The 25404-nt window shown below is 37.6% G+C and overlaps 1 protein-coding gene across 3 annotated transcripts in view; it reads right to left on the minus strand.

The window, feature by feature from the left end:
• The window catches only part of gcgra (glucagon receptor a), an 88878-nt gene that overhangs the window by 19741 nt on the left and 43733 nt on the right, over positions 1-25404 (minus strand). For 2 of the 3 annotated variants that reach the window (XM_036567426.1, XM_036567428.1), the window contains exons 2-4: positions 4681-4839; positions 2760-2856; positions 577-684 (exon numbers count right to left, since the gene is read on the minus strand). In XM_036567426.1, coding sequence (XP_036423319.1) covers positions 577-684; positions 2760-2856; positions 4681-4734 — 259 coding nt within the window. In that variant the 5' untranslated portion in view covers positions 4735-4839. Of the gene's footprint in view, positions 1-576; positions 685-2759; positions 2857-4680; positions 4840-7726; positions 7814-25404 lie in introns of those variants that run through there. The other variant, XM_036567427.1, reaches the window with a different exon arrangement.

The following is a 25404-nucleotide window of genomic DNA, read 5'->3' on the forward strand; positions in this document are numbered from 1 at the left end:
CGTTAAGCTCCACTAAACAGACCAGACTCAATTTTCATTCAAAAACAGCTCTGAAAGCTTTATATTTTAAGATGTTTTATATTTGAATATTAAATGTAATTTCAATGTGACTATTTTAATTTCCAAACAGCAACAGCTGTTCATCATTTTTAATCAAGGATTACTGGCTCTGTCATGTTCAAATGCATATGCATATCTTTTAATTGATGTTTATCACAATTGGCTATTTCTTTCTACATTAATACTGGGTTTTATCTCTTGCTTACCAGTTGGCAAAGGTTTGTGCTGATAAAGTCATGAGTAATGAGATTACTTTTTCCAGTAAGTAATGTAATCTCATTACAGTTTGAGAGGAGTCATTAGAAATTTGTGATGGATTCCATTTTGTGAAAAACTACCCCAACACTGTTCAACACTGTTCATAACATGTTAAGTTATTGTATATTTATAGGTAGAGGTAGATGTACCCAATCTTTTGATGAACAATGTACAAAGACACTGCCCCCCCAACACACACACACACACACACACATTCATTTTCCTTTACATCCCTCACTATGTGGTTTGGATTCTCACCTGTTCTATGCCAGGGCAGGTACCAGGGGCAGGGCACACTCACAGTGGTGTTGGGCAACCCATCTGGCCAGCAAGCGTATTTATCAAAAGTCCTATTACACACAAGACCTGGACAACAGAGCCATTCACAGATCAGAAGAGACAACAGAAAATATTTCAACATCAAAAATCCCCCATTATACCTCCCCCTCCATGGTTGCTCCACTGAACCAGAGCGAAGCAACAACATTACTATTTTCTCTCTACATGAGGTGTATCCAGGGGTGGATTACTGATGCACCCATTGAGGCTTCTGATTGACAGGATTATGGGTCTTGTGGTGTTAGGACCCCAAGAGTGGCTCAAATACTTGGGAAAATACATTGTAGATGAAAAGATTAGATGAACAAGTAACTAATGAATATGTACAAATGACTAAATAAATGAAATAAATTAAGAAATGTTTTCAATTTTCAGGCATGTTATCTGTTTTCAGTCGGATCGGATATTGCCTTTTGCCATTCAAATGGGATGTTAGTGTTTACTCTTCCATGTGTGTAAGACTACTTCTGTTTCTGCATTATGACTTGTTTTGGTGTAAAAGAACACAGAAATCTCCAAACTGTACAAATGTTTTCCAGTTTTACTCCAAATGGATAAATATAGAAATTTTATTACACATTATAGTTAAATGGACCTCCAACAAAGACTCTTGCGCCCAGGTCAAGAATCAGTTTTCTATTTTTTCTTTATATCCTAATGAACATAACTGTATCCTTTAGCCCTACATTTAAGTTATTCATTTGTTTTGCTATACTATTAAAATGTAATGAAATAAATATGTTTAATTACACAAAACTTTCTGCAATAAATATCATTTACACTCAATATACATTCTGTATCAACAGATTCAAGTTTGCATTACGTCTTTTTTCTGTTTGTTGACAAAAATTTGTTAAATGTAAAAAAAAAAAAATTCTTTCTGCAAAACAAGACTGTACACAGAAAGTTTGCATCAAATTTAATTCAGAAGAAAATATCTCCTCTTTTACTTACAAACTAGAACTTAAAATACTTGCTTACACTGGCTTGGGTCAGGTTGGGTTGGGCCCACAAATAACCTAAATTAGCTTAAAAGGATTGCTTAAATTATAGTGTAGCATCAGTTATAACATTATTAGATCACAGATAAATAAAATAAAAAATGACATAATATAATACATTACAATAATCATCTGGCCAAAATTAAGCTAAATTACAGGCATGAGATTAGGTTTGGGCATCATTTTTTCCAAACATGTCGGGCTCAGGCCAGGTTCATATTTCACGTTGAGGTTCTCACAGCCCACCTCCTACTTTTAACAGATTTTAAACTGCATTTCCTGCTTTAGTTTTTCTTTATTTATTCTTCCTCTCAATATTAATTTCCTTAAAATATTTTTTTGATCTGGCATTTGGCATCTGGCATGAATTTAGACCCAAAGGACCCACACTTGTGAGAAAATGAATGTGTGAAGAATAAAATAGTGTATTATAGAAAGTTTAGCCAAACTACAAACCTTTGAGATGTTGATCAAAAGTGGAATTTAAACTTAATTTTGGACAGTTGACTATTTTAGGGTATTATATTATTTTATATCATATATTTTTGTTTTTTATATTATGATATTTTATATTATGATAATGTTCGAACTGTTATAACTGCTGTGCTGTAATATTAGTTATCCTTTAAAGGCAATTTAAGTTAAATGTGGCTATCATCACAGGGCAAGTTCAGAGCAGTTTTGGGCAGAATTTTGCTGTACCCAGGTCAGTTTGGGATTCAAAACTTAATAATGTGGTTTCGTCAGAATTGGACAGAATTCTGTTGTACCCTGTGGTCGAGTCAGACTGTGACAAAACGACACTGCTTGTTATAATGAGCGACAAGTGAGAAATAATTCATATCAAATCACTCCATGCTTTTTTTAGTGCCAGCAACAAATGACTTTGAAGGTTTAAAGAAGACCCTCTAAGGGTTCAGAAGACCTGAGACCTTCTGTCTTGGCTCTAATCAGTGGGTGCTTTCATCATGGCCATAAAGGCTGTGGGGTGATATGTTGCTGCATGCAGTTGATGACCAGTCCTTCATACAAACAGCAATGAGACTTTGATCTGAACAGCGCTCACACTGCAGCTATGCACAGCTCAGTGGCTCTGCTCACCTGTGACCGGTGGTTCCCTGCTGTTGTTTTGGATGCATTCATTTTTGTACGTCATCCATCTTGCCATTAAAGTTTTCACGGACAAAGCAGAGGACGCCTACAAGAAAAGCAGCGATGACAACAGAATGATGAACACAAAATTTATTTAAGTCCTCAATAAACTTACACTTATTATCTTTAGTCCTAAGTTCAAGAAAACATTTTTCACAGATTCATAATACAGCAAATCCTATCGTAGGAATTATATCTTATCTAACAGTGTCTTATCTCAAGTCAGGAAATCTTAAACTATTCAATTAAGATTGAAAATCAATTGTTATGCCTGTTCCCAAGCAACCAAAGATGCGTGCAGCTGAGACATATACACCTAATCGAAATAAAGTAAACAAAACAGAAAAACAAAACCAAGTGTGATAAACCGGAAGTTCTAGCAACCTTTGTTGATAAAGCTATGAACACTGTGGTCACCCCACCCCATGCGCAAATTCCCCTTATTGTGAATGCAGTTAGACTCTGCGAAGTATCAAAGAGACTCGCCTGAAACATTCTTTATGTTACATCACCTTCAGTGTTGCTAAGCTCCAGATTGTGGACATTCTCCGAAGTAGTCCATGAGTTAGGATAAATGTATTGTTTTGGTTGTGGATCACAACTGCTGCACTAACACCATACTGCACGTAGACTTTTCATCATGTTACCTAAGTGAGTAGAAAAGGCTTTGTTTGGACTGCTCGATCTGCAGGGGCCTCACTGATTACACAGCCTCTAAACACTAAAGCTACTGCTTGCGCTCTTCTGCAAGGCTCACATGACTGTGATGACCACACAGAGGCAGGTGTGGGGGACATGCTACTCTGTACTGTGCTACCACTTTGTACTCTCCCTCATGCAAAAGCAAACAAAGCAAAAAAGTGTGAAAAACAGGTAAAATATTTGAGCACCAGAAAGAAATTTACACAGCCGTGTGATTATAATTTAACATAACCTTATTTTTAAAAATTGATACCAACACTGATAATGATTCTGGACCTATACTTTTTTCTATACCTTTTTTTTTATTTACAAACTGGAAGTGGGTGTGGCTTAAGTTGGAAATGAGTTTGAACTGCTGGAAGTGGATAAATTTTGTGCCTTTAACAGATTTCAGACTAATCAAGAAGCACTGACGTTAGAAGGGAATCCCACCGCAGTCATTCAGACTGTTTTGATGTGAAATGGTTCATTGTAGCAAAACTTACAAACTCAGTGGTGGTGAAAAGAAGCAGGAGTTGTGAAGTCTACAACGCAAACAAAGTCATTTTATTTACTATCCAAACCACCAGTGAATTCTATCACGTCTTGTAAGTTTATGTAATGTTGATAAAGGTAAAATAATGATTTTTTTGCCTTACAATATCCTGCATGTACCTCTCCACCATAAATAGATTTCAAAACACATTAATGGCCAAAACTTTGTGTAAATCTATCATAAAACAATGCATCAGATATCAGGCAGCATATTCATAATCACTTCATGTAAAACTTTATATGTGGGAGCTTTTAGAGGCATTAAACTTTAGCCGTCTGGTTCTTATCACCACCACTATGAATAATTCTTACTTTGTGAGTTTCTCTAGAATTATACATTTCACATCAAACCACTTTGAATGACTTTGTTTACATGAAAACCATTTATTTATGGACTTTTGAAAAATCAGTGGAATTCCCCTTTAATAAACATGCATGCAGAATGTATTTCAGGCAGCCAATCAGCAGTCCAAGAGACAGAGAACGAGAGGGGTAGATAGACAGTTAGAGAGAGAGAGAGAGAGAGACAGACAGACAGGCAGTTACAGAGAGTGAGAGAGAGAGCCACAGAGCTAGAGACAGAGTGAGAGAGAGACACAAGGAGAGAGAAAGTCAGACAGGAAGAAAGGCTGACCTGGATGCAGGAGGAGAGTATGAGCAGGCTGAGCAGGATGAACAGCTTGGACATCCCTCAGTTGTGCAGCTGCTGCTGGCGCTGGGACAGGGGGGCTGAGGGGGGAGGTGGAGCTCACCTCATAGGACACCTTTACCTGGGACCACCACACTGCCTGCACTGGACACACCACATACATCACACACAAACACGCACACACGCACAATCACTGAGGTTATATTTATACTCAAGACCTTCAGAGAAAGCCTAACGACTTATACACACTAAAAATACTTTCCACTTTTATTTCATAGACTAATCATGGTTGTTGTTTCTCATAAGGTTATGCAGTAATAGTTTTACCTCATTGTTAAGTTTTGGTTGCAAACAAAAGGGTTGTAAACTCCTGGTTAGGATTCCAGAAGTTTAACTGAAGGTCTGACGTATCAGATTAACCAGAAGCATTATTAGAAAGGGACTAATCACATTTTGATTTTCTAATGAGTGGGAACAATTTTGTGACAAAAAATAAAAGGCTTCCAGAAAGCCTAAATACATTACTCACTGTAAACACCAGCAGTAGCAAAACTCTTCGGTTTCGGTCAGAAAACAGCAGCTCTTTACGGAAAGATTCACTGCAAAACTGCTGTTTTCAAGGTTAAATATACGTTAATCTCTGCTACAAGCTCCAAATAAAACATGTGGAATGTCCTTTACAAGCTTCATCTATACATATTTAAATTAGAACTACCAAAAAATATGTGCACCACAACAGGCTTGGTGTTAACATATCAAATCCCACAATTACAGTAGTGTTATTTCTAATTTGACCAAGTTCGGGCATGTATGGTCTTTACTCAAGGCCTAGCAGTTTGCATAAATTAGCATTACTAATCAATTCCTATTACTACTATTATACTATTATTAGTATTATGAATTAGCATTACTACATCACTGTTTTACTCACTGACTAGAAGGTGTAGGAGCATTCAGAATGGTGAAAATACAGCACACATTGTTGCCACAATGATACAACCACACAAAGTGTTTCACACTGACTCTAAACAAATGCTCTCTGGTGTTGCCTCCCAGACTGAATAAGACCCACACAAAACAACCAGTTCATTACTGCTTATTCAGATGTCCAGCAGTGCCAATGCATGGGTCTAAATAAGGCCTTTACAGGTCACAGTTTGCTGACGGTGCCTGTCTGTTTATAAGAGTCTAGTGATTATGCTGGAGGCAGAGGAAGGAAGAGGACACACTTTGTCCCTGAGTGCACTGACTCCAGGCCAATTAGTGGAGAAGAACCCGGAGAGAGCACAAGAGACATAGCACTGCAGTACCAGCAAAAGAATCCTGTTTATACCAGCATAGAAAGAGATGATGTTCAAAGACAAGTGAAAAAAATGCATTTTTGTGTGTGCTTGTTCATTTTTATATATTTTCATACAATACTGTGTAAATATCAGAGACCATCCTTTTGGTTTTTTATATTCCAGTTAAAATGTTTTTTTTATGCAAGCTATTCAAATAAAAATTAGAAAACACGGCTGTAAGAAAAACATATTTTCTTTTTTTAATGAAAGAGATGAATGTAGTATGTAAACATTGTTAAATGTCCATGTCCATGAGGTCCATATATGGAAACTAAACAGCAAAAACAGTTTATTATTTGACTGATTCATTGTTTCTGTGATGTCATGAAAAACCAAAATATTTTGCCACATTAAAAGGATCATTTCAGTCTGAACTGTTTTTAAATGAGGCACAAAACAAGGCAGTTCATCAGAACAAAGATCATTTACATACATCAGTCTTAAAGACATAGTAACAAATACAGCCTGTTTAACCCTTATGTGATATTTGGGTCTGTGGGCCCCTTTTTAATGCTTACCAAAAGAAAAAATGGTGCAATTATTATTTCAACCCCAGACTCTTTGGCCTTTGGCCTTCCTGGACTTTTGGCTCATTTTCTTCGAGGAACATATAAAATAACAAATTTTCAATGACTTCAGACTGTTCACCCCCTACACATTTATATTACATATGTGGTGTTCAGGTGAACCCATGGGGAATAAAAGTGTTGAGGTGCTGTGTCCCTTCACTCTGTTCTCCTACATGGCCTGCTGTTAGTGTGTGTGTGTGTCTGTGTTTGTATATGTGTGCATGTTTGTGAGGGTGGACAACATGGGCAAACTGCTGACTGGCTACAGCTGCTAAAGGAGAACCCTACGCTGGCCACTTGTAATATTTTAAACATCTGGTATTTTTACATAAATTGTTATGGCTTTATTTATTTAAAAAACAATAATGCGATGGGTCCACCAGACCACTGAGTAACAAAAACAACAACACCACACAAGGGTTAATTCTAAGCGCTACCACTCATTTGGTACCTAAATACCCACATAAATGCCAGAAATGGACCACAAGGTCAAAAATAATATACAAGAAGAATATCGGATATGGGCCCTGCAAATAATCTTCTAATATTCTTATAACAATTTTAAAAAGAGATGTATTAGATATGTTGACTAGATTTAAGATGATTTCACTTGCCAAGACATTATTTTTTACAGTGTAGATGAGTGCAACACTCGGGAGCCCAATTTATTCAAAAATGTGCATCTGAGCGCCATGTTGTTTTTCCTAGAACCCTAGAATCACTAAACCCAACCTTGGTCAAGTTCTGTGATTAACTAAAATGCTCCAAAACATCCCTGCCAATTTCTTTGAAAACCTGAAGGAAGTCTCCCGAAAAGAATAGAAACTGTAATAAAGGTAAATAGTGGACAGTTTAAATACAGAAAAATTTTATATTATATTTAGTTGTTGAGGTTTTTCCTGAAGCTGACAAATTAATAATAACTTATAGTCTGTAACTTATCTTGGCCATTTTGACTGGTCTCTGATTTTTGCACAGTACTGTATTATGTATACATATAGGCACTTACAAATTATTACACATACTTGCTAACATATATTCAATACACATAGGACAATTCATCACACAGAGGTACTGCCATGTTGTATTCCGTTGCCATGTAAGCTGATGGTCACTCACCTGCACATTGATCCACAACGCCTGCATCCTGCTTCCTGTGAAGTCGGAGAACGGAACGAAATCTGAAACGTTTCTGCAAAAAACACCTTTACCATGAAAACATTTTTGGCTAAAACGTTTCAAATTCCATTCTGTTCCAGTCTCTGGGCAGGACGGGGCAATTGGAGCAGCTGAATTAAGTTGTTGTTTAATACAGTGATTAAAGACACATAAAACAAGGCTTTGAGTTGTTGAGGAAGTCGTAAATGAAGCTAATCCTGACGGCTTATCTATGGTATGTGGTGGTCATACTCATTAAAGTCTCAGTTCTATGAATGCACTGACATTAACAGTGCTGTGCTGCGATGAGGCAAGCTAGATCACAATCAGAAGTTAAAAAATACATGTCTGTGACAAAACTGCCCTTTCATTAATGACCACATAACGTTACCATGTGTGGTCTCTTGTTCTGTGGAACCATGTTCCTGAAAGGTTCCTCTACAGTTTTTTTTTCCTCTAATGTACCTGGTTCAGTTCCCAAGGGTAGTTAAAAGGGCAGTGAGGAGGTTTGGCCTTCATGTCCTTCACTTTTACTCCTGTTGGACAGACTTTTGGTTTCACGAATTGCAAAACCTGGCGTCATGAAATCCCTATCCTTTTGTGTGTGTCAGGGCTGGAGTGGAGCATGCCGGCTATAGATGACCACTACTTTTTGCACAGTACAATGTGAAATTATATTGTAGCGTCGACACAGAAGAAGATGCAGATGACATTGTGTGTACAGGTAAATGCTCTTTTATTTTGAAGTGGCGGCAAAATGCCCAGCCCAGCACTACCCCAACACAAAACACTGGGAGGGTGTAACGTGGGAGGGCACAACACACAAGGGTGGACATACTCACACTCAAAGCCCACTCTCCTTGGACACAATTCCATAAACAACAACATCCTTACTAATAGCAATGACAACAACAATAACAAGTGTCCTTTTTTAACCAGGAGTGTGGAGCATGCCGAGAGCCACTTTGCATGGCCACAACCCCTAAGCTTCCCACGCAGTGCGGAGCCTGTGGCAGACGCCACAGTATAATTACATTTGAATGGTAGAACAAAAGGAATAAATTTCTGTCCATACACACACAGCCCTAACCTAATGCACTAGCGGTACATGTCCACTGAACATACCACAAATAGCTTTCTCTGCTTCCTTCACCAGAGGCTCATCACATTAGGGGGTGTGTCTGTCAACACAGGATGTAAATAAACCTGTGAATCATCAAAAATGTATATTTGAAATAAATGGCTTTCTTATTCAAGTAGGCCACTCTCGCTTACTCGGTCCTAAAGAGAGACGCCTTGAAAATTCCTCATTTAATTATTGCCTTTTTACAATTGCCAGTTTCCATGGTTTAATTCAAAAGCATTCATCCAGATGGAACTATCTAGGCACATCCTCTTTGCGCATATACACTGATCAGGCATAACATTATGACCACCTCCTTGTTTCTACACTCATTGTCCATTTTATCAGCTCCACTTACTATATAGGTGCACTTTGTAGTTCTACAATTACAGACTGTAGTCCATCTATTTCTCTGCATACTTTGTTAGCCCCATTTTACCCTGTTCTTTAGTGGTCAGGACCCCCATGGACCCTCACAGAGCAGGTACTATTTGGGTGGCGGATCATTCTCAGCACTGTAGTGACACTGATGTGTTGATAGTGTGTTAGTGTGTGTTGCGCTGGTCTGAGGGGATCAGACACAGCAAAGTGCACCTATATAGTAAGTAGTGCTGATAAAATGGACAATGAGCGTAGAAACAAGAATTATAATGTTATGCCTGATTGGTGTATACAAATAAGTGAACATTCGCTTTTGTCATTACCAAATTTGAGCATAATTCAAAAATACTAGCCATGACACAGCTTTGAATAGTTGTTCACACATAAAATCTCACAGATTTTTTTTTTCATTAAAACACAAAAAAGCTCACTTAAAAAGATTAATTAACTGCAAAAAATAATTATTTTGGGGACCAACAGGACTGACAATCTCAAGACCAAAACTGGACATGAGTTCTATAACACTACTGCCAAGACAAAGTTCTAAACAGTTCTCATAGGTGCCTAAGACTCTTCCACTGCAGTGTACCTAATTACAAACTGAGTTACACAATGAATGAAATTACATTTGTGTATTTATTCTGTATCGAAAGATTCAGGTCTGCACTTCAGATTTTGTTCTGCGATGTCAATGACAAAAATGTAAAGGATAGGATTTGTTTCTGCAAAAACGAGACTGCATGCACAAGAATAACTTATCTAATTAAATGAAAACTAAAATCTGTCCTTTTCTATGTACAAACACAAATGTGGTATAGATTGAAAGATTAGCCAGAGTAGTAGAGCCAGATTAGTATCACTTCTGACTTCTGTTCTAACTGCAACTTCTAAGTGCAAGAGCAGGAAGTGCTCCTGTTTGGGCATGGAAGGTCCCTTTGAATCAGATAAGTTCTTCCACCCAGCCCTCACCAGAGCACACTACACTCCTTATCACAGTCCACGTTTACTATTAATATCTGTGACTAAAAAGGTAACTCCAGCAGTCCACCTGGCCAAGGCCTCACCTCAGCCTGGTATGTGTGCCAGGGAAATTAATGGCGATATGAGTACTCTCTCAGCAAACGGCATATGCCAACAGCGCGTGTTGACAGGCCTCTCCTGACTTTTTCATAAAACAAACATACATTCTACAATATACTGAGTGCTTTGATTGCAGGGCAGAGGAAACGGTGGACCATGCCAAAATTCACTGAATGAATGAAAAGTACAGTTCAGTTCTGTAAAGTTCAGATACAGTAATTTTACATTTATACAGATTATGCTTTGTTACCTACTATAGATAGTTAAGACTGTTGGTGTCAACTGTATTAGTAATCAAGTAATCTATAGATCATTTTCATCTAATCATTTTTTCAACCTAACAAAAAATGACTTATCTGAGCAATAACAAACCATGCATAGCTTTCAAAATTCCAAAATACTTTATTGAAAAAAAGATAACTACATAGCTTATAAAAAAGACTTTACTAAAAAAAATATACAGCACTGTATACAAGTCAGAGACCTTTCATATCATTTCCAAAATGGGCTTAAATGACAAGTTTCCTAATTTTTCAGTATCAGGAAAAAAAAGCAGCAAACATATTTAACAGCCAGAAGTCTCATAACTAAATATAGTATCACATTTTTCAGTATTTTGTATGTCCACCCTTTGTCTTTTCAGGAGACTTGCTTTTTTCAAAGAAATCCGCAGGGATATTTTTCCACACATCCAAAGTTCAGTCTTAGAAGTTTGTTTTATTTTCAGCTGCTCACGATCGAAGTAATCCCAAACACATTCAGTTCAGGTCTGGACTCTGGGGGGGTCAGTCCACTGTTCTGAGAACACCAGCAGTTTCTTTGATTTTCTCAGTTATTTCCTTTTTTCAGTAAGGGCTTCTCCACAGCTACACATCCTTTCAGATTCATAGTGTTGAGTTGTCTTCTCACAGTGGAAGGATGGACAGAAACACCTGTGGATTTTTTCAGATCTGAAGCAAGAGTGGAGCTTGATTTTCTCCTCTCTCTCAAAGATGAAAGCATTAAGTGCTGTTTATCTGATTGGGACAGTTTTGGTGGTTTACCAGGTAAACACACCCATATAGCCACATATTACGTGCTCAGACAGGCACACCTTGCACTAGAGGTGGGTGATTTGGCAAAAATGACAGCCTCACCTTACAGTCAAGCTTATTCAAGCTTGCCATCTGGCAATGATTAATCAGTCAGAGTGAGGCATTGCATAGTTTCTCTAAACAGAGGGAATAAGGTGAATCTTTAATCCCAAACTGTGATCACTGGCATGTTCACCTATAAACGAGGCTCATTCATAACCAGATTTACGAATACTGGTCAAGGACAGAGTCTTTTATGATGTAACACATAACTAGGGCTGTTACATATTGTAATTTGCTGCGCAATAGATTGACTCTTTCTGCATTTTAATCTACTCTTCTGAATTAATGACATGATTTCTCAGCACTGTCACAATTATTTTGATATTTGAAGAACAAAGTTAACAATTTCTAAGCTTTTATTTGTTTGTACCGAACCTACCATTTTGAGCAAGCAAACACACAAATAAGTATATGTTCCATGTCAGTCACCTTTTATACTACTCTGTTTCTGCCATGGCCAATATTGAGATACAGATTGACAAACAATATTTTGTGCAGCTCTACAAGTAACACAGAAACAAATAACTCATGAGGGCCCCTTCAGTTATAGACATCCATCCATCCATGATTCATAGAGATTGAAGAATCACAGTTTGCATACAAATCCACTTCACAGGAAATGTATCACTATGATATGCATACTATTTGGAAAAATAACACGTGGTGATAACTTACAATTGACACAGATCTGTTGCTAACTCAAGAAGAATAAATGGTAGTAATATTGCTGGTGCTTTAGAGATTATTAGCATAATTTTTTCTTTCTGAAACAGTCACATCACGGCTCAGATACACTGATGCTGGCTGATGCAGCACCTGAGGGCTTGCCTCAACACCGCATTCCAGCATCAGATGATCAGAGCTCAGTCTGCTGTTGAGGTAGTCGTGTGTGCCTGAAGAGAAATTTGTCAAAAAATAAAACAAAATAAATATATATTTATTATCTCTACAATTGTCTGCAGGATACAATTTAGACCATCACATAGACCACTGAACCCAATTAATCTAATCTGCTCATCAGCAACACAATCATCTCCAGCCTAAACAGAGAGAGAGAGAGAGAGAGAGAGAGAGAGAGAGAGAGAGAGAGAGAGAGAGAACTAGAAAGAGACAAGGAAAGAGAGAAAAAGGAAGAAAGGAAGACAGAATGAAAGAGAGAGATGAAGAGAATGTAAAAGAGAAAAAGAAAGAAAGAAAGAAAGAAAGAAAGAAAGAAAGAAAGAAAGAAGGTGGAATGACAGAGGAAGAAAGGGAGAAAGATAAAATGGAGAAAGAGGGAGAGAGGGAAAGAGAGACAGAATGAAAAAAGATGAACAGAAAGAACAACAGAAAGAAAGAAAGAAAGAAAGAAAGAAAGACAAAGAGAGAGAATGGAGAGGAGAGGGAAGGAGAGACAGAGAGAGAAAGAGAGCATACGAGAACTAGTAAGAGACAAGGAAAGAGAGAAATAGAGAAATGGAGAAAGAGAGAGAGAAGAAATAAGACTTTCAACCTCCTTTATTTAAGCATTAATAATTAAAGGATGTTACATCCTACAGTAAAGAGCTAATAGTTATATTAATAATAATGAGGATCCCCAAAGAAAATCCACCCATCCACAAAGATTCACCAATGAAATGATATCACACCCAGATCACTGCCAGATACAATACTTTCACCAGCACACCACTTTTTCTCAAAACAGGAAATGTTCTGAGTACTTTGATAAAAAACAAATTCAACTCTAATGCGCGATTCCACTAGAGCTCGAAACAGTTTCAAAACATCCACCTCCTGCCCTTCAGACATCGACCTGAAGGACTTCCACACTGATAACTTAGCTTGTCCCACTAAAAAGAAGAAAGGAGGAGAGAGGTAGAGAAAATGAAACAGAGACAAAGACAGAGAAAGAGGTGGAATGAGAAAGAAAGAAAAAGGGAGAAAGAGAAAGAGAGATAAGGAGAAAGAGAGAGAGAATGGAGAAGAGAGGGAGAGAAAGGGAGACAATGAAAGAGAGAGATGAAGAGAAAGTAAACGAAAGAAAAACAAAATAAAACCGACGAAAGAAAGAAAGAAAGAAAGAAAGAAAGAAAGAAAAGAGGTGGAATGACAGAGAAAGACAGAGGGAGGAAAAAGAATGGAGAAAGAGGGAAAGAGGGAAATAGAGAGGGCAAGAGCCAGAGAAAGAGAGAAACGGAGACAGAATGAAAAAGAGCAGTAGAAAGAGCAAAGAGAGAAAGAAAGAAAGGAAGTGAGAAAGAGAGATAGAAAGATAAAGAGAGAGAAATAGAAAGAGAGAGGGAGAGAAAGACAAAGATCCATAAAGAGAGACAGAGTGATAGACAAAGAAAAGAGAATGGAGAGGAGAGGGAGGGAGAGACAAAGAGAGAAAGAGAGTGTATGAGAGAACTTGAAAGAGACAAGGAGAGAGAGAAAAAGAGAAAAGGAGAAAAAGAACAGAATAAAGAAAGAAAGAAAGAAGTGGAATGACAAAGAAAGAAAGAGAGAGAAAAAAGAATGGAGAAAGGTAGTAAGAGATAGAGAGGGCAAGCGACAAAGAGAGAGGGAAACTGAGACAGAATGAAAAAGAGAAACAGAACAAAGAGAGAGAAATAGAAAGAGAGAGTTAGAGAAAGAGAGGGATGCATAAAAAGAGACAGAATGAGACACAAAGAGAAAGAATGGAGAGGAGAGGGAGGGAGAGAGAGAATGAGCACATGAGAACTAGACAGACAAGGAGAGAGAGAGAAAAAAGTAGAGAAAGAAAGAGAGAGAATTAAAAAGAGGAGAAGAGAGATAGAGAAAATGAAAGAGACAAAGATAAAGAAAGAGTTGGAATGAGAGAAAAATTAAAGGAGAGGGAGAGAGAGAGAGAGAGAGAGAGAGAGAGAGAGAGAGAGCGCTGCTAATACAGCACCTATTTAATCTAATCAGGATCATTGCCGGCTAAAAGAAGCTGATCTCGGTGTGTGCGGTGGCTTTTTGATTTAATTAGCGGAGCAGCAGAGGGCAAATGGTTCATGGAGCTTCTTCTGAAAAGGGCAGCGCAATCACAAGTGTATGGCTGCTCAGGCACAGGCTCACAGGCAGGAGGTGACTAGCGATACAAACAGCACAATTAGCGTTGCACATGAATTTCACACCTCGCAGTGTATTCCCACAACGTCTGTCAACACAAGTTTCTCACTGCACACGTGATACTGTGAAACAGAAGACCGAGAGGAACACGGATATGGGTATTAACACGGCTTCCTTCTCCTGTTGGGGCATTTGACTGGGATTTGACAAGTAAGCTTCTGACTAGATCTCTCTTTAACCTAATGCCATACCACCAAGAAATTCAGTGAAGGGCAAAGAGGGGTGGGTGTTGTTAGGCACAATGAAAAGTGGAGCAAGTAGCCCATTTTTATAAAACTGGCAAAATACATAGAAACAATGTCCAAAATTTGTTACAATAATTCATTATTACAGCGATGGCTGGTTTCAGTATTCGGGCGATGTCAGTAAAAAATTCTGGACTGAATATCAGGAGAAAATAAAAGTATGAATCCAATCCAATCCTTTACCACATCTAGCACAGAATTACTTACTGCTGCACAACTTGAAGAAAAGTGAAGTAAATTACATTAAAACCGCAGTAATCACATTATAATGCTCTGTGGTAACAGTAAGAGTGGGAGAGTAGAGTGTATTAGCAAGACGCAGTTTATAAACATAATATTCACAAAATATTTCATTTTAAAGCTCAGTAGTTAAACCTTTTCTTCCAGTAGGCATAGCATATGTGGCAGACTGAGGTTTGATTCCCCGCTTAGGTGAACACATCATGCTACATCAATAAGATGGGCAAGACTCTTATTGCTACATTTGCATACATCTGTAACATGATCAAAATTGTGAATCTTTCTGGGTAAGAGCACCGGCCAAATTTGTACATGTAAGCACTGTAATTTCTTGATACTAGGCTATGATTGCCAAGCAATGTGACGGTCAAAGCTTAATTTATAAAAAATAAAATATTAACGCAAAATGTATGTGTATATTAAGTATTTTTACAAAGGCTCCGACCATTTCTAAGCCTATAGGCTTCACAGGATTGTCATTCGCTAACAGTCTCTATCACGATCATCAATCAAGTTGGCGACTGACAATTTCTGATTATTTAAATGTCCTAAACATGCTGTCTGTGGCTTTGAGATGCTCAAAAGCACTTTGTCTTGCAATCAGTTTTCTTTTCTTCTTTTCTTGCAATCGAGTTTCCTCTTAATGTTTAATATTAGTCCGTCTCCTAAAGCAGCACTGATGCTGTCTGATGTTGTCTGGTTTTAGAACATACAGCCCAAGGTAGACAATGATAATAATAATACATACATACATACATACATCATCTAAACCGCTTATCCTTCTGGGTCGCGGTGGGGTGCTGGAGCCTATCCCAGCCGTCATTGGGCGGAAGGCAGGAATAATAATAATAATAATAATAATAATAATAATAATAATAATAAGTTTGATTTCTATAGTGCCTTTCTCATCTCTAGATCTTTTTCTCTTATCCATGCTCATGCTTGTTAAACTGATAAAGCTATACAACAGCCTTCCACACTTCCCTCATGAAACATGATTACATGAGTTATTAAAATGTTAAGACATAGCTACAGTAACAGTGATGTTTAGACTGCTTTAGTCAATTTATTATTTTAAACAAAAAACGATTTATAGGCGGTAAACATGTGACGTATTAAACCTATAGCAAAAAAACTACCAAACTATGGCAGGACATTCTGACAATGAACAAAGCTTCTGACCAGAAATCTTTTTTATGACCGGTTTAAGCAGGCAGGGCAGGTAATGATGTGTTACCACATAACCGGGCATGCTGAAACAGCCTCTGGAGAAAGGTGCCACAGATATTGATTAAAAATATCCTTAGTGTGCCAGCCTAAGGAGCAGTCTATAGTCAAAGCTTCTTTTTTCTGTGCACACTGAAAATACGCTTAGATCATATGCTGATGGAGCAAAAAAGGAACATTTATAATAACCACAATTAATGACATAATGATCCTGAAAGTGTCCAATTTGGCTAATTAGCTATCTTGATTGCCAGTTAGCTTACCGTATTGGCTACGAAATAATTTGCTGCACTGATCTGCACATGTACTCACAGAAATGTCTATATTAACAGAGAATCATGTGTAGAATCAAGTAAAGCTTCAGTTTTTCTCAGTCAAGTGTGAAAATAAGATCAACAACAGTCATTCTGTGGCCACTAGTATAAATTCTAATAGTGTTAGCTTCTTATAGCTTATGTCACCTTATGTCGAACTCATGAAAGATTCACTAAACTGTCATTCAGCTGCAAGTGTTCCCAAAGACAGTATTCCTCAGTGGGTTTTAATACTACTTATAGCAACTCTAAATTAATTGTGTACTTGGGTATGTTTGACATTACAGCCTCAAACATGTATAAAAATTTTACCGTTGTTGCCAATGTTTTGTCTTTTATGTTTGAATTTATTGTAAATTGTACCATATATCGAGTTGCTTCCATGCTGACTGAATGCAAGTTATCCACTCAGAACTATGGCCAACATGTTTACAAATATTCTAATTTGGTCCATTCTTTGGGACCATGAGCCAGATCTGATACTGGGCATGGCTGGGACTAAAACCTTTGGTACAGCCAACGGACAAACTTCAGGATGTCTGAACCAGTCCCTATATCTCAGCCATTTTAGTTTTGATGCCTCTTTCAAAATATGAACACTATTTTGACTTGCCAATGCACCACTAAATCCAGCCCAAAGCGTAATTACAGGAGATAATGATGATGTCCCTCAACGGAACAAAGCAGCGACAGGCAGAGAGTGCTTTGGTTAACCCACGGGTGCAGCATGACAGCCATTGACTACGTTCGCTCAAGGGCTCTCCTTTCTTTAGCGGCTGCTCATAACAGGGATGATAAGTGAGATCAGAAAGAAAACAAAGCTCTCCGCATCCAACCGCACAATGTGCCGCTGATATGGAGGGTCTATTCACTATTGCTTTTACAGGCCCGCACTATGGTTGACCCCAGCACGTACAGCTGGGTCATATGTAATTACATCTATTTATTTCTTGTATAGCACTGCCTTGAGTGACATGCTTGAGTTATGTCAAAAGCTGAGTGAACAACACTGGCTTAGTCCATCGATTCCTGCATAACAGTGACACTGGACAGATATTTTACAGAATGTATGAACTGAGACATGGGGGATGTGTGATCATACCACATAGGCCTGATTAGGGGCTACAAATGGACTAAATCTAGAATGGTAAAGTAGTATATTATTGTACTGTTTGTACTGAATGTAGGAGTGTCACAATCCAGTTTTTTTCATCCCCGATCCCAATCCAAGCTGTCCAGTACTGAGTATCTGCTGGTTGTCACATCTCAGCCGACACCCCTCCTGCTTTCGACGTTACTGGCCTACTGATCACTAGCTCCACCCCTCCTTCTCTAGCTTTCATACCTATAACTCATTATCTCTCCCCTTTAAAATTCCATCTACTTGGTGAAGTCTCTTGTTTCCTAGTCAAGTTTCTACTTATATTATGTCTAGTTAATTTTAATTCAGACCTCTGCCAGTTTGTTCAGTTTACGAGCCCATCTTCCCTTTAGTAGCCTGTTTGGCGAGTCTGAATCTGGACTGTGTTTTGGTTTATGGTTTAACCGTGTCTATAAAAACACCCTGCAAATACAAGTATCTACCTCATTCGTGACAGAGTTCAATACAGTTTTTATATTTTCATGCTAATACTGGTGCATGCCACTAAATTTACATTCATTAAAGTTAGTAAAATCAATCCAATTTAGGTAAGATACGCTACTTTAAACTGCTATATTAAAACCACTTCATGTTTATAAATGGTGTGATATACTGTGGTATAAGTCCAATATAATTCGGTTTTTTGGATACTTTTTTTAAATTACTATTTTATGTTGTCTTGAATTCACTTTTGTATTTCAATACAAAAATGCTATAACATGTGCAAAGTACTCCTTTCTAAGATGCACATCCACATTTTACCAGTAGCAAACCAGTACTATTAGAGCTAGGCCTTCAAATGGTGGCATAAATGTCAAACCTAATTTCTGCTAGTGTTCCTGTGAGGTTCTAGTTGTGTGTTAGTGCTAAGCTAACAGCAATTCGAATGAACATTTTTTGGCAATTTCAGATTAAACACAGACATTTGAAATCTTTAAAAGACATATCAACATGCATTTTACTTTGTAGCAGTGATTTCTTCAGTAAAGAGCCGTGGCATAGAGCTGGCATGTCACCTTATCCAGTTCTTACTACTTAATAAAGCCTAGTTAGACTTCTGCTCGTATTCAGTCATTGACACATCAAGAACTTTCAGAACTAGTGATCAATCTTATCCGAAAAGGGCTGCTGTTGCCACAGGTTTTCATTCCAATCAAGCAGAACTACACCTGATTTTACTTATTTACTTGATTAGCCTCAGTTTTCAAACAACTAATCACGTGTGCCCTGCTTTGCTGGAATAAATACCTGCAGCCACACAGCAACAGCAACTGTAGCAAACAGCAAAGTTAAGCTTACAGTTACAGGTGGGTGCAAGAGCTCATGGGAGAATGCAAATAAACTGCTGACCTTGCAAAGCTCAGGGTCACCAAAGTATGCTCCGTTTGGCTTTGATTGAGTCGTTCTCCCTGGAAAGGAATGACTGGGGAGATGCTAGTGAAAAATGCATGAGCCACAAGTTGTGGTACTTCAAAAAGAGATGCTGGATCAAACGCTTCATAAAATCGATTTAATAAATAGCTGTAGCTTAGACAGTTTAGTCTCGAAAGGATACGATGGGATAACAGCAATTCCTTCCTCGAGGCTGATGATGTGACCAGAAGGCTGTCGGTAGAGAGGTCTATGATCTGATTAGGAGGTGAAACAAAGTTCAGGGATGCTGAGTCTAATGTTCCAGCATGCTGTCCAAGTGGTTCTGCAGCTCAGAACGCTATGGAAAATGACTGAGAGTGCTGCTGCCGCTGACCTAACTGTCCTGATCTGACTCAGGATTGGCCTGGCTCAGTCTTCGCACTTTTTTCTCACTCACTGCTTTATTTTCAGGGCAGAAACTGGGGGATGTGCACCATCTCAAAAAGTATTTTTATAGGCTTCTTAAAGGAGCTGTGCAGTTTTGGAATATGTCAATTTCAAAATTCAAAATTCTTAAGTCTAAATATTTCGAAATGATTATTCAAATAGCACCAAGGTGGCACAAGTCGTGGCTTTAATGAAGCCTACAAGAAACACTGTCATGGTCTATCAAAATCATATGACTTGCAAGTTCTAAAATCTCTAATAGGCCTTTGGATATTGGCTGACAGCAATCATCTTAATATGAAAAAATCCCAGGGTGCAATGATACTATGGAGAAACTCTTCACGTTGAGTTTAGAGAACCTATTAAACTGCTCTACCAGCTCAAAAGCCTTGGTACTTTCTAGAGCGTCCTTCCTAGACCATTCAGGAAAATCCATTTCTCTCATGTATGTACATTTTGCAGGCTTCGATTACTTGCTGGTAATTCTGATCTATCTATATATTCATTCTCAAAATTACCTATAAAAATAATCATATTCACATTCCATAATTAACCCTGATTTTCACTTACTGCAGTTAAAAATATAAGCCTAGCTGCTTGTGCGCTGTATATTGCTCTGACAGAATCTGTGATCACAGCTGACATTCAAATATAGTTTTTATGAGACTTGTATAGTGTTCATGAGTCATGTATCTAGATAGTAACACTAATGAATTAAAATAATTGTTTAATTTCTCACCATCACGGTTTTCGTTTGTTGTTTTTATTTTTATTAGTTATTTTATTTGGCTGGTATGCCATTTTTTTATAATAAAAAGTTGTAGTGTGTGGAAGATTGGGGAGCTTTTGGAGCTACTAGCAAATGTGAATGCGAGGAGGACCACCCTGGAAGTGGCATGCGGCCTAAAAGGTCGCTGGGTAGAGTGAACTTCACCTCTGTGATAGACTACTCTGCCCGGGATCTCTGAGAACTCACCTATAATTCACCTTAACAAGCAGTTTTAAGGCTCTCAGCTTCTTGGTTTTAGCATTACCGTGAACAGAGACTAGTGGTAATCACTTAAGTATCAGTGTACTTATATATTTGAAATGATTCATCAAAGCTGTGCGTCTATGGTATGCACCTAGCACCTAGTGAATTCTTAGGCATCTTTGCTCTGTTCGCTTCAGTTGGCACGTGTAATGCAGGTTGTTTAGCTTTGAAGTGAGGTGATGTGAATGCCTAGCATGCTTGGCATTTGTTCTAAGCATTTTCGATATAATAGCAATAACTGTTATATTTAAATGCCTGTTAAATTGCTGGTGAAGTGTGTTGTTGTTTAGGTTACAATTTGGGTTACAATTTGTGTGAAAAAAAAGACAAAGCTCCCAAACACTAAATATAGAATCGAACACTAATGTACTAAACCAGTACTCGAGTATTCACATTATTCGAGCCAGCCCAAACAAGAGCTTAAAGCTGATAAGCAACAGGTGATAAAGTTTTCATCTTATTTCTGAGCTGTTGTTGGACCACATGCCTCCTCGCACTGCACATTTTACTGTGTTCCCTGCTCACTAGGCTTGATAATTAGCTAAATGATGAAGCACATTAAACCACAGAAAGCACAACACTATGCAGGACTTGGCTGTAGGCCCACAGCCAGACGCACTCCGTCACACAGGAGATACAAGACGAAATAATCATGGATCAAAAATAACAGAAAAACCTTAATTTGCTCCCAACAGCATCTATAAAGATGTTGTAATTTGTTTGCTGTACAAAAAGCTCTAGCTTAAAAAAAAAAACTATTAATATGTTGGTTAGAACAATACAGGAAGAACACAGGTTTGGTTCTTGACTTTGCAGTGAACTCTAGCCAATGTATGTACTATATGCTCACTGTAAATACTATGATTCCTTAAGGAGAGATCTGGAAATGGTTCAGCTAACACTCACACAAAATCACATTGTATTGTTTATTTATTTGTACTTGGGGCTGTGACCACTTATCAGCTTATTGGTAATTATTGGTAACAGCCTTGTATTTGATAAGTATAATTTATTGTTTTTTTTTCTTTTCATTTTTTTTCCATGTGCATTCTGTGCTTCATGATCTGAAACTCAAGTCCATTTACACACAATCATAGCCCATTCTGCTAAACTCACAGAGGAGCTCTTCATCTGTGTGATGGAGTTTGTGGCTCTGCTTCAGGTCAGAGTTCCAAGCATTACAAGGAGCAAACAAACCATAAGATCAACCATTACTTCTCATGTGAAAAACACTATTATTGTTATTGTGACAATGCTTTTTGACAATGTTTTTTTTTTCTTTGTAAGATTCCAAAACTCAAACGTAATACTGTAAGAAATTTGATAGTATACCTGTAGTTTTACACATTGAAAATAGTTATAATTATATATTATAATGGTTATAATCATTTATCAATCATTTTTATTTGCTTATCATCCCAGCCCTACACTGTCAGTCAAAGGTACAACACAGTCCTTAGGGTCCAAATGTGTACTTTAAATGAATTTTAAGGGTACATTTCTTTCACTTTCCCATGGCAAAGGGGTACATTTGTATATTTTCATAATCTAACTTTTTAAAAATAAAAATAAAAAGCCTGAAATCAGGTCAGTGTGTACGGAGTCAACGTAATTTAAAAACACAACAACAGAACATGATACGTTTTTATTCTCTCGCTAAATGTACTGAAGACTTGTGTGACTTCTGGGCTTTTTTGTTGATCACTGTGAATGTGGGAGAGATGGTGAGTCAGATGTGCATATTTAAAAAGGTGGTATGAATTTCCATGTATTTTCACAGGATCAGGATTTCTACTGTACTACATAATGGGCACTTTTCAGAGCTTTGCTCATTGCAGTCACACGGTTTGATAGTTCTCCGGAAAGTCAAAGGACACAAGCTAAGCAATATTGAGTCTGAAATTGATTGTGCATGGATGTGGACGACTCAGGACAAAGTGGGCTTAATTTCCTAATTCAAAACTATCCCTCTGTGAGGCTCTTCATAATAACACAGCAGGACTGTCACAGTCGATGTTAAAAATCAAAGAATCTTCTTATTCTTTTGAAGACTCTTCAATTTAATCAAACTAAACAATAAAATAGACTTAATTATCATCACGCAAGCACTGCTTCATCAAGAAGAGACATTTTAACTGATTATTTTTTACTGGACGTACGCCCTTGTAATGTGATCTTTACAGTGCTTGGCAAAAGTATGTTATTTCATTTTCAAACAAAACTGTAGTTAAGTAAAAGTTATTCAATCAAACAAAGTAAAAAACATATTTAACAGAAGCCTCAACAGCCACATATGATTTTTTTCCCTGTTCTTATCGTGTCCGCTTATTGTTTTTATTGCAGCTTCCAATATTTTAGGGAGACTTCCTTTCAGTTTTTCATTGAAAAATCCGCAGACATATTTTTTGCATACTTCCAAAGGTCAGTCTTAGATGTTGGTTACATTTTCTGCTTTTCACGCATTGTACAAAATACATTCAGTGATGTCAAGGTCTGGACTCTGGGGTAGACAGCTTCTTGTTCTGAAAACACCAGCAGCTTCTTTGTTTGATTTGCAAGATTTCTCCTTCTTGTCTGTTTCCTTTTCTCAGTAAGAGCTTTTTGACAGCTACACATCCTTTCAGATTCATAGTGTTGAGTTGTCTTCTCACAGTGGAAGGATGGACGGAAACACCTGTAGATTCTCTCAGAAGCAAGAGTGGAGCGTAATTTTCTCCTCTCTTTCAACAATGAAAGCTTTAAGTACTGTTGATCTGAAGAGGACAGTTTTGGTGGTCTACCAGGTCTTGCACGTTTTAGCAGTCTGTTTTTCTTTGTGTCTTTTAGTGCTTTTTTTTTTAATTTAGTTATGGAAATTGCAAATTTTTCTTTTTTTCCTTTTGACTTTTCCCTTCTTTATGCAAGTGGATTATTCTATCTAAAAATATCTAAAAATATCTTCTGAAAAATGAAATCATTTGTACTTAAGGCCCTTTTTGACTGGAAATCAAATGAATGAAGGGTGATCTTTGACTTTTCCCTAATACTCTATGTGGCTGAATCAGTTCAAAGTGAATGAGAGAACTCTTCACTTTTGATACCTTAGACTGAAGTGTGAGTGTGACTTTACTGTTCTGTCAGCTTGCCAGTGGGGCCTCATGCTTATCAGCACTTTAATACAGATAGACTGGCTTGTCAAGGTGAGTTGCGTAATCCAGAGAGCTACACGTACAACATAAATCAGTCAGGAGAGGCCCTCTCACAGTTATTAAACTGTGGTATTTTGCCATCAAACCAATCTATGTAAACAGCTTAATAATAGCAAATGAACATTACATTTTGGAGCAAAATCATGGCCACCATATCTTCATCTCAGAGTTGTGATTCAGACCATGTAGCAGGTATGGTGTATCAGGGGTGTATTTTTCAGAAAGACTGCTGGGTCATCGGGTCATTAATCTCAGCTCCATGCCAACAGAATGAAAAGCTGAATTCCTGATACTCACCTACTGGTCAGACGTGACTTTGCGAACTTCAAGGGCAGACTTTTTGTTGTTGTTTCCTCATCATTAGCCAAGTGTCAAATGTTCTTTCTTGAACTGGTTCATAAACACCCTTTTTTGTTTCTGAGGCTCAAACTGAGACAAAGACAAAATGGATCAGTGAGCCTCTGGGATTGATAGAAGAATGCAACCCATAATGCCTGGCTAATTATGTGGAAACTGTCTGGGGAACCTGCTGCTTCAAAATATAATAACAGTGCTGAGATCCTTTGACTTATATGACAGAGCTTTCACTTTTCTTCTTCATTAGTATGTGTGAAGAAAGTATCGGAGGAATCATCCAGATATAAATATACCTGGCAATGAGTACAGATGAGGCAATAGACTCGTTTCAGCAGACACTGTCTCACACTAACCTTATACACTGGAGAGGAAGCTGACATCTTGGGACCAAAGATAAAGACATTACCACGAAGATAATGTGAAGGCACTGTATGAGTCACAAGTTCCAAGTGACTGCGCACAGAGAGGGCATGTGAGACGGAGCCCTGACACTGTCATCCATTAAAACTTACAGTGCAAATGCTGTAAAGTAATAAGGAAAGAATGAATATAGAATTTCTGAGCCAATAACAACTAACAATACAGATACAAATAACCAACAATCTGACATTTTGTAAAATTTACTGTCTATCTACACATGAAGAGCAGTAAGTAGAGGAAGATTACATTTCTAATGGTTCAAATGAATCAGTTATATAGGAATGATACTGATAAATAAGTCATGGCAATGTATTGTATATTAATTATTAGACACTCTTATCCACAGCCAGTCACAATGGTACATAGGGATCTGAGCCTGAGACAGGTGAAAATGCTTCTATTTTGTATTCTTTTCTAATTTTAGTTTTTTTTTTGTTACAAATGATATTATCAGCATAACAGTTTGAGTGAAAGCTTTGCAATATTTACATTAATTTCAGAATTTCTTTGTATTTGGTATGTCCCACTTTGGCTTTAACCAAACAAGGCAGACCCCAAAAAGTGGCTATTTCAGCCATTTAATCTGCTCTTTGTCTTTTTACTAATGTGACTAACGTGTTGTTCATTTGATATGTAAAGAATGTGATCTAACAAAATTTTCTAGATTTTTTTTTTGTCTTACACTACAAGGAAGAATAAACAAGAAATATGCCTCACACACCAGTCACATTTTATCTACTGTAAAATACTACTGAGTCTTGAATATTGCTTGTTTATTTTACTTTTTTTTTACATTATTTGTTTTAAGATTTTCAAAATGATAAAACTTTCTTTCAT

This window comes from Colossoma macropomum, unplaced genomic scaffold (assembly GCF_904425465.1).
Source record: "Colossoma macropomum unplaced genomic scaffold, Colossoma_macropomum, whole genome shotgun sequence".
Classification (NCBI taxonomy): Eukaryota; Metazoa; Chordata; class Actinopteri; order Characiformes; family Serrasalmidae; genus Colossoma; species Colossoma macropomum.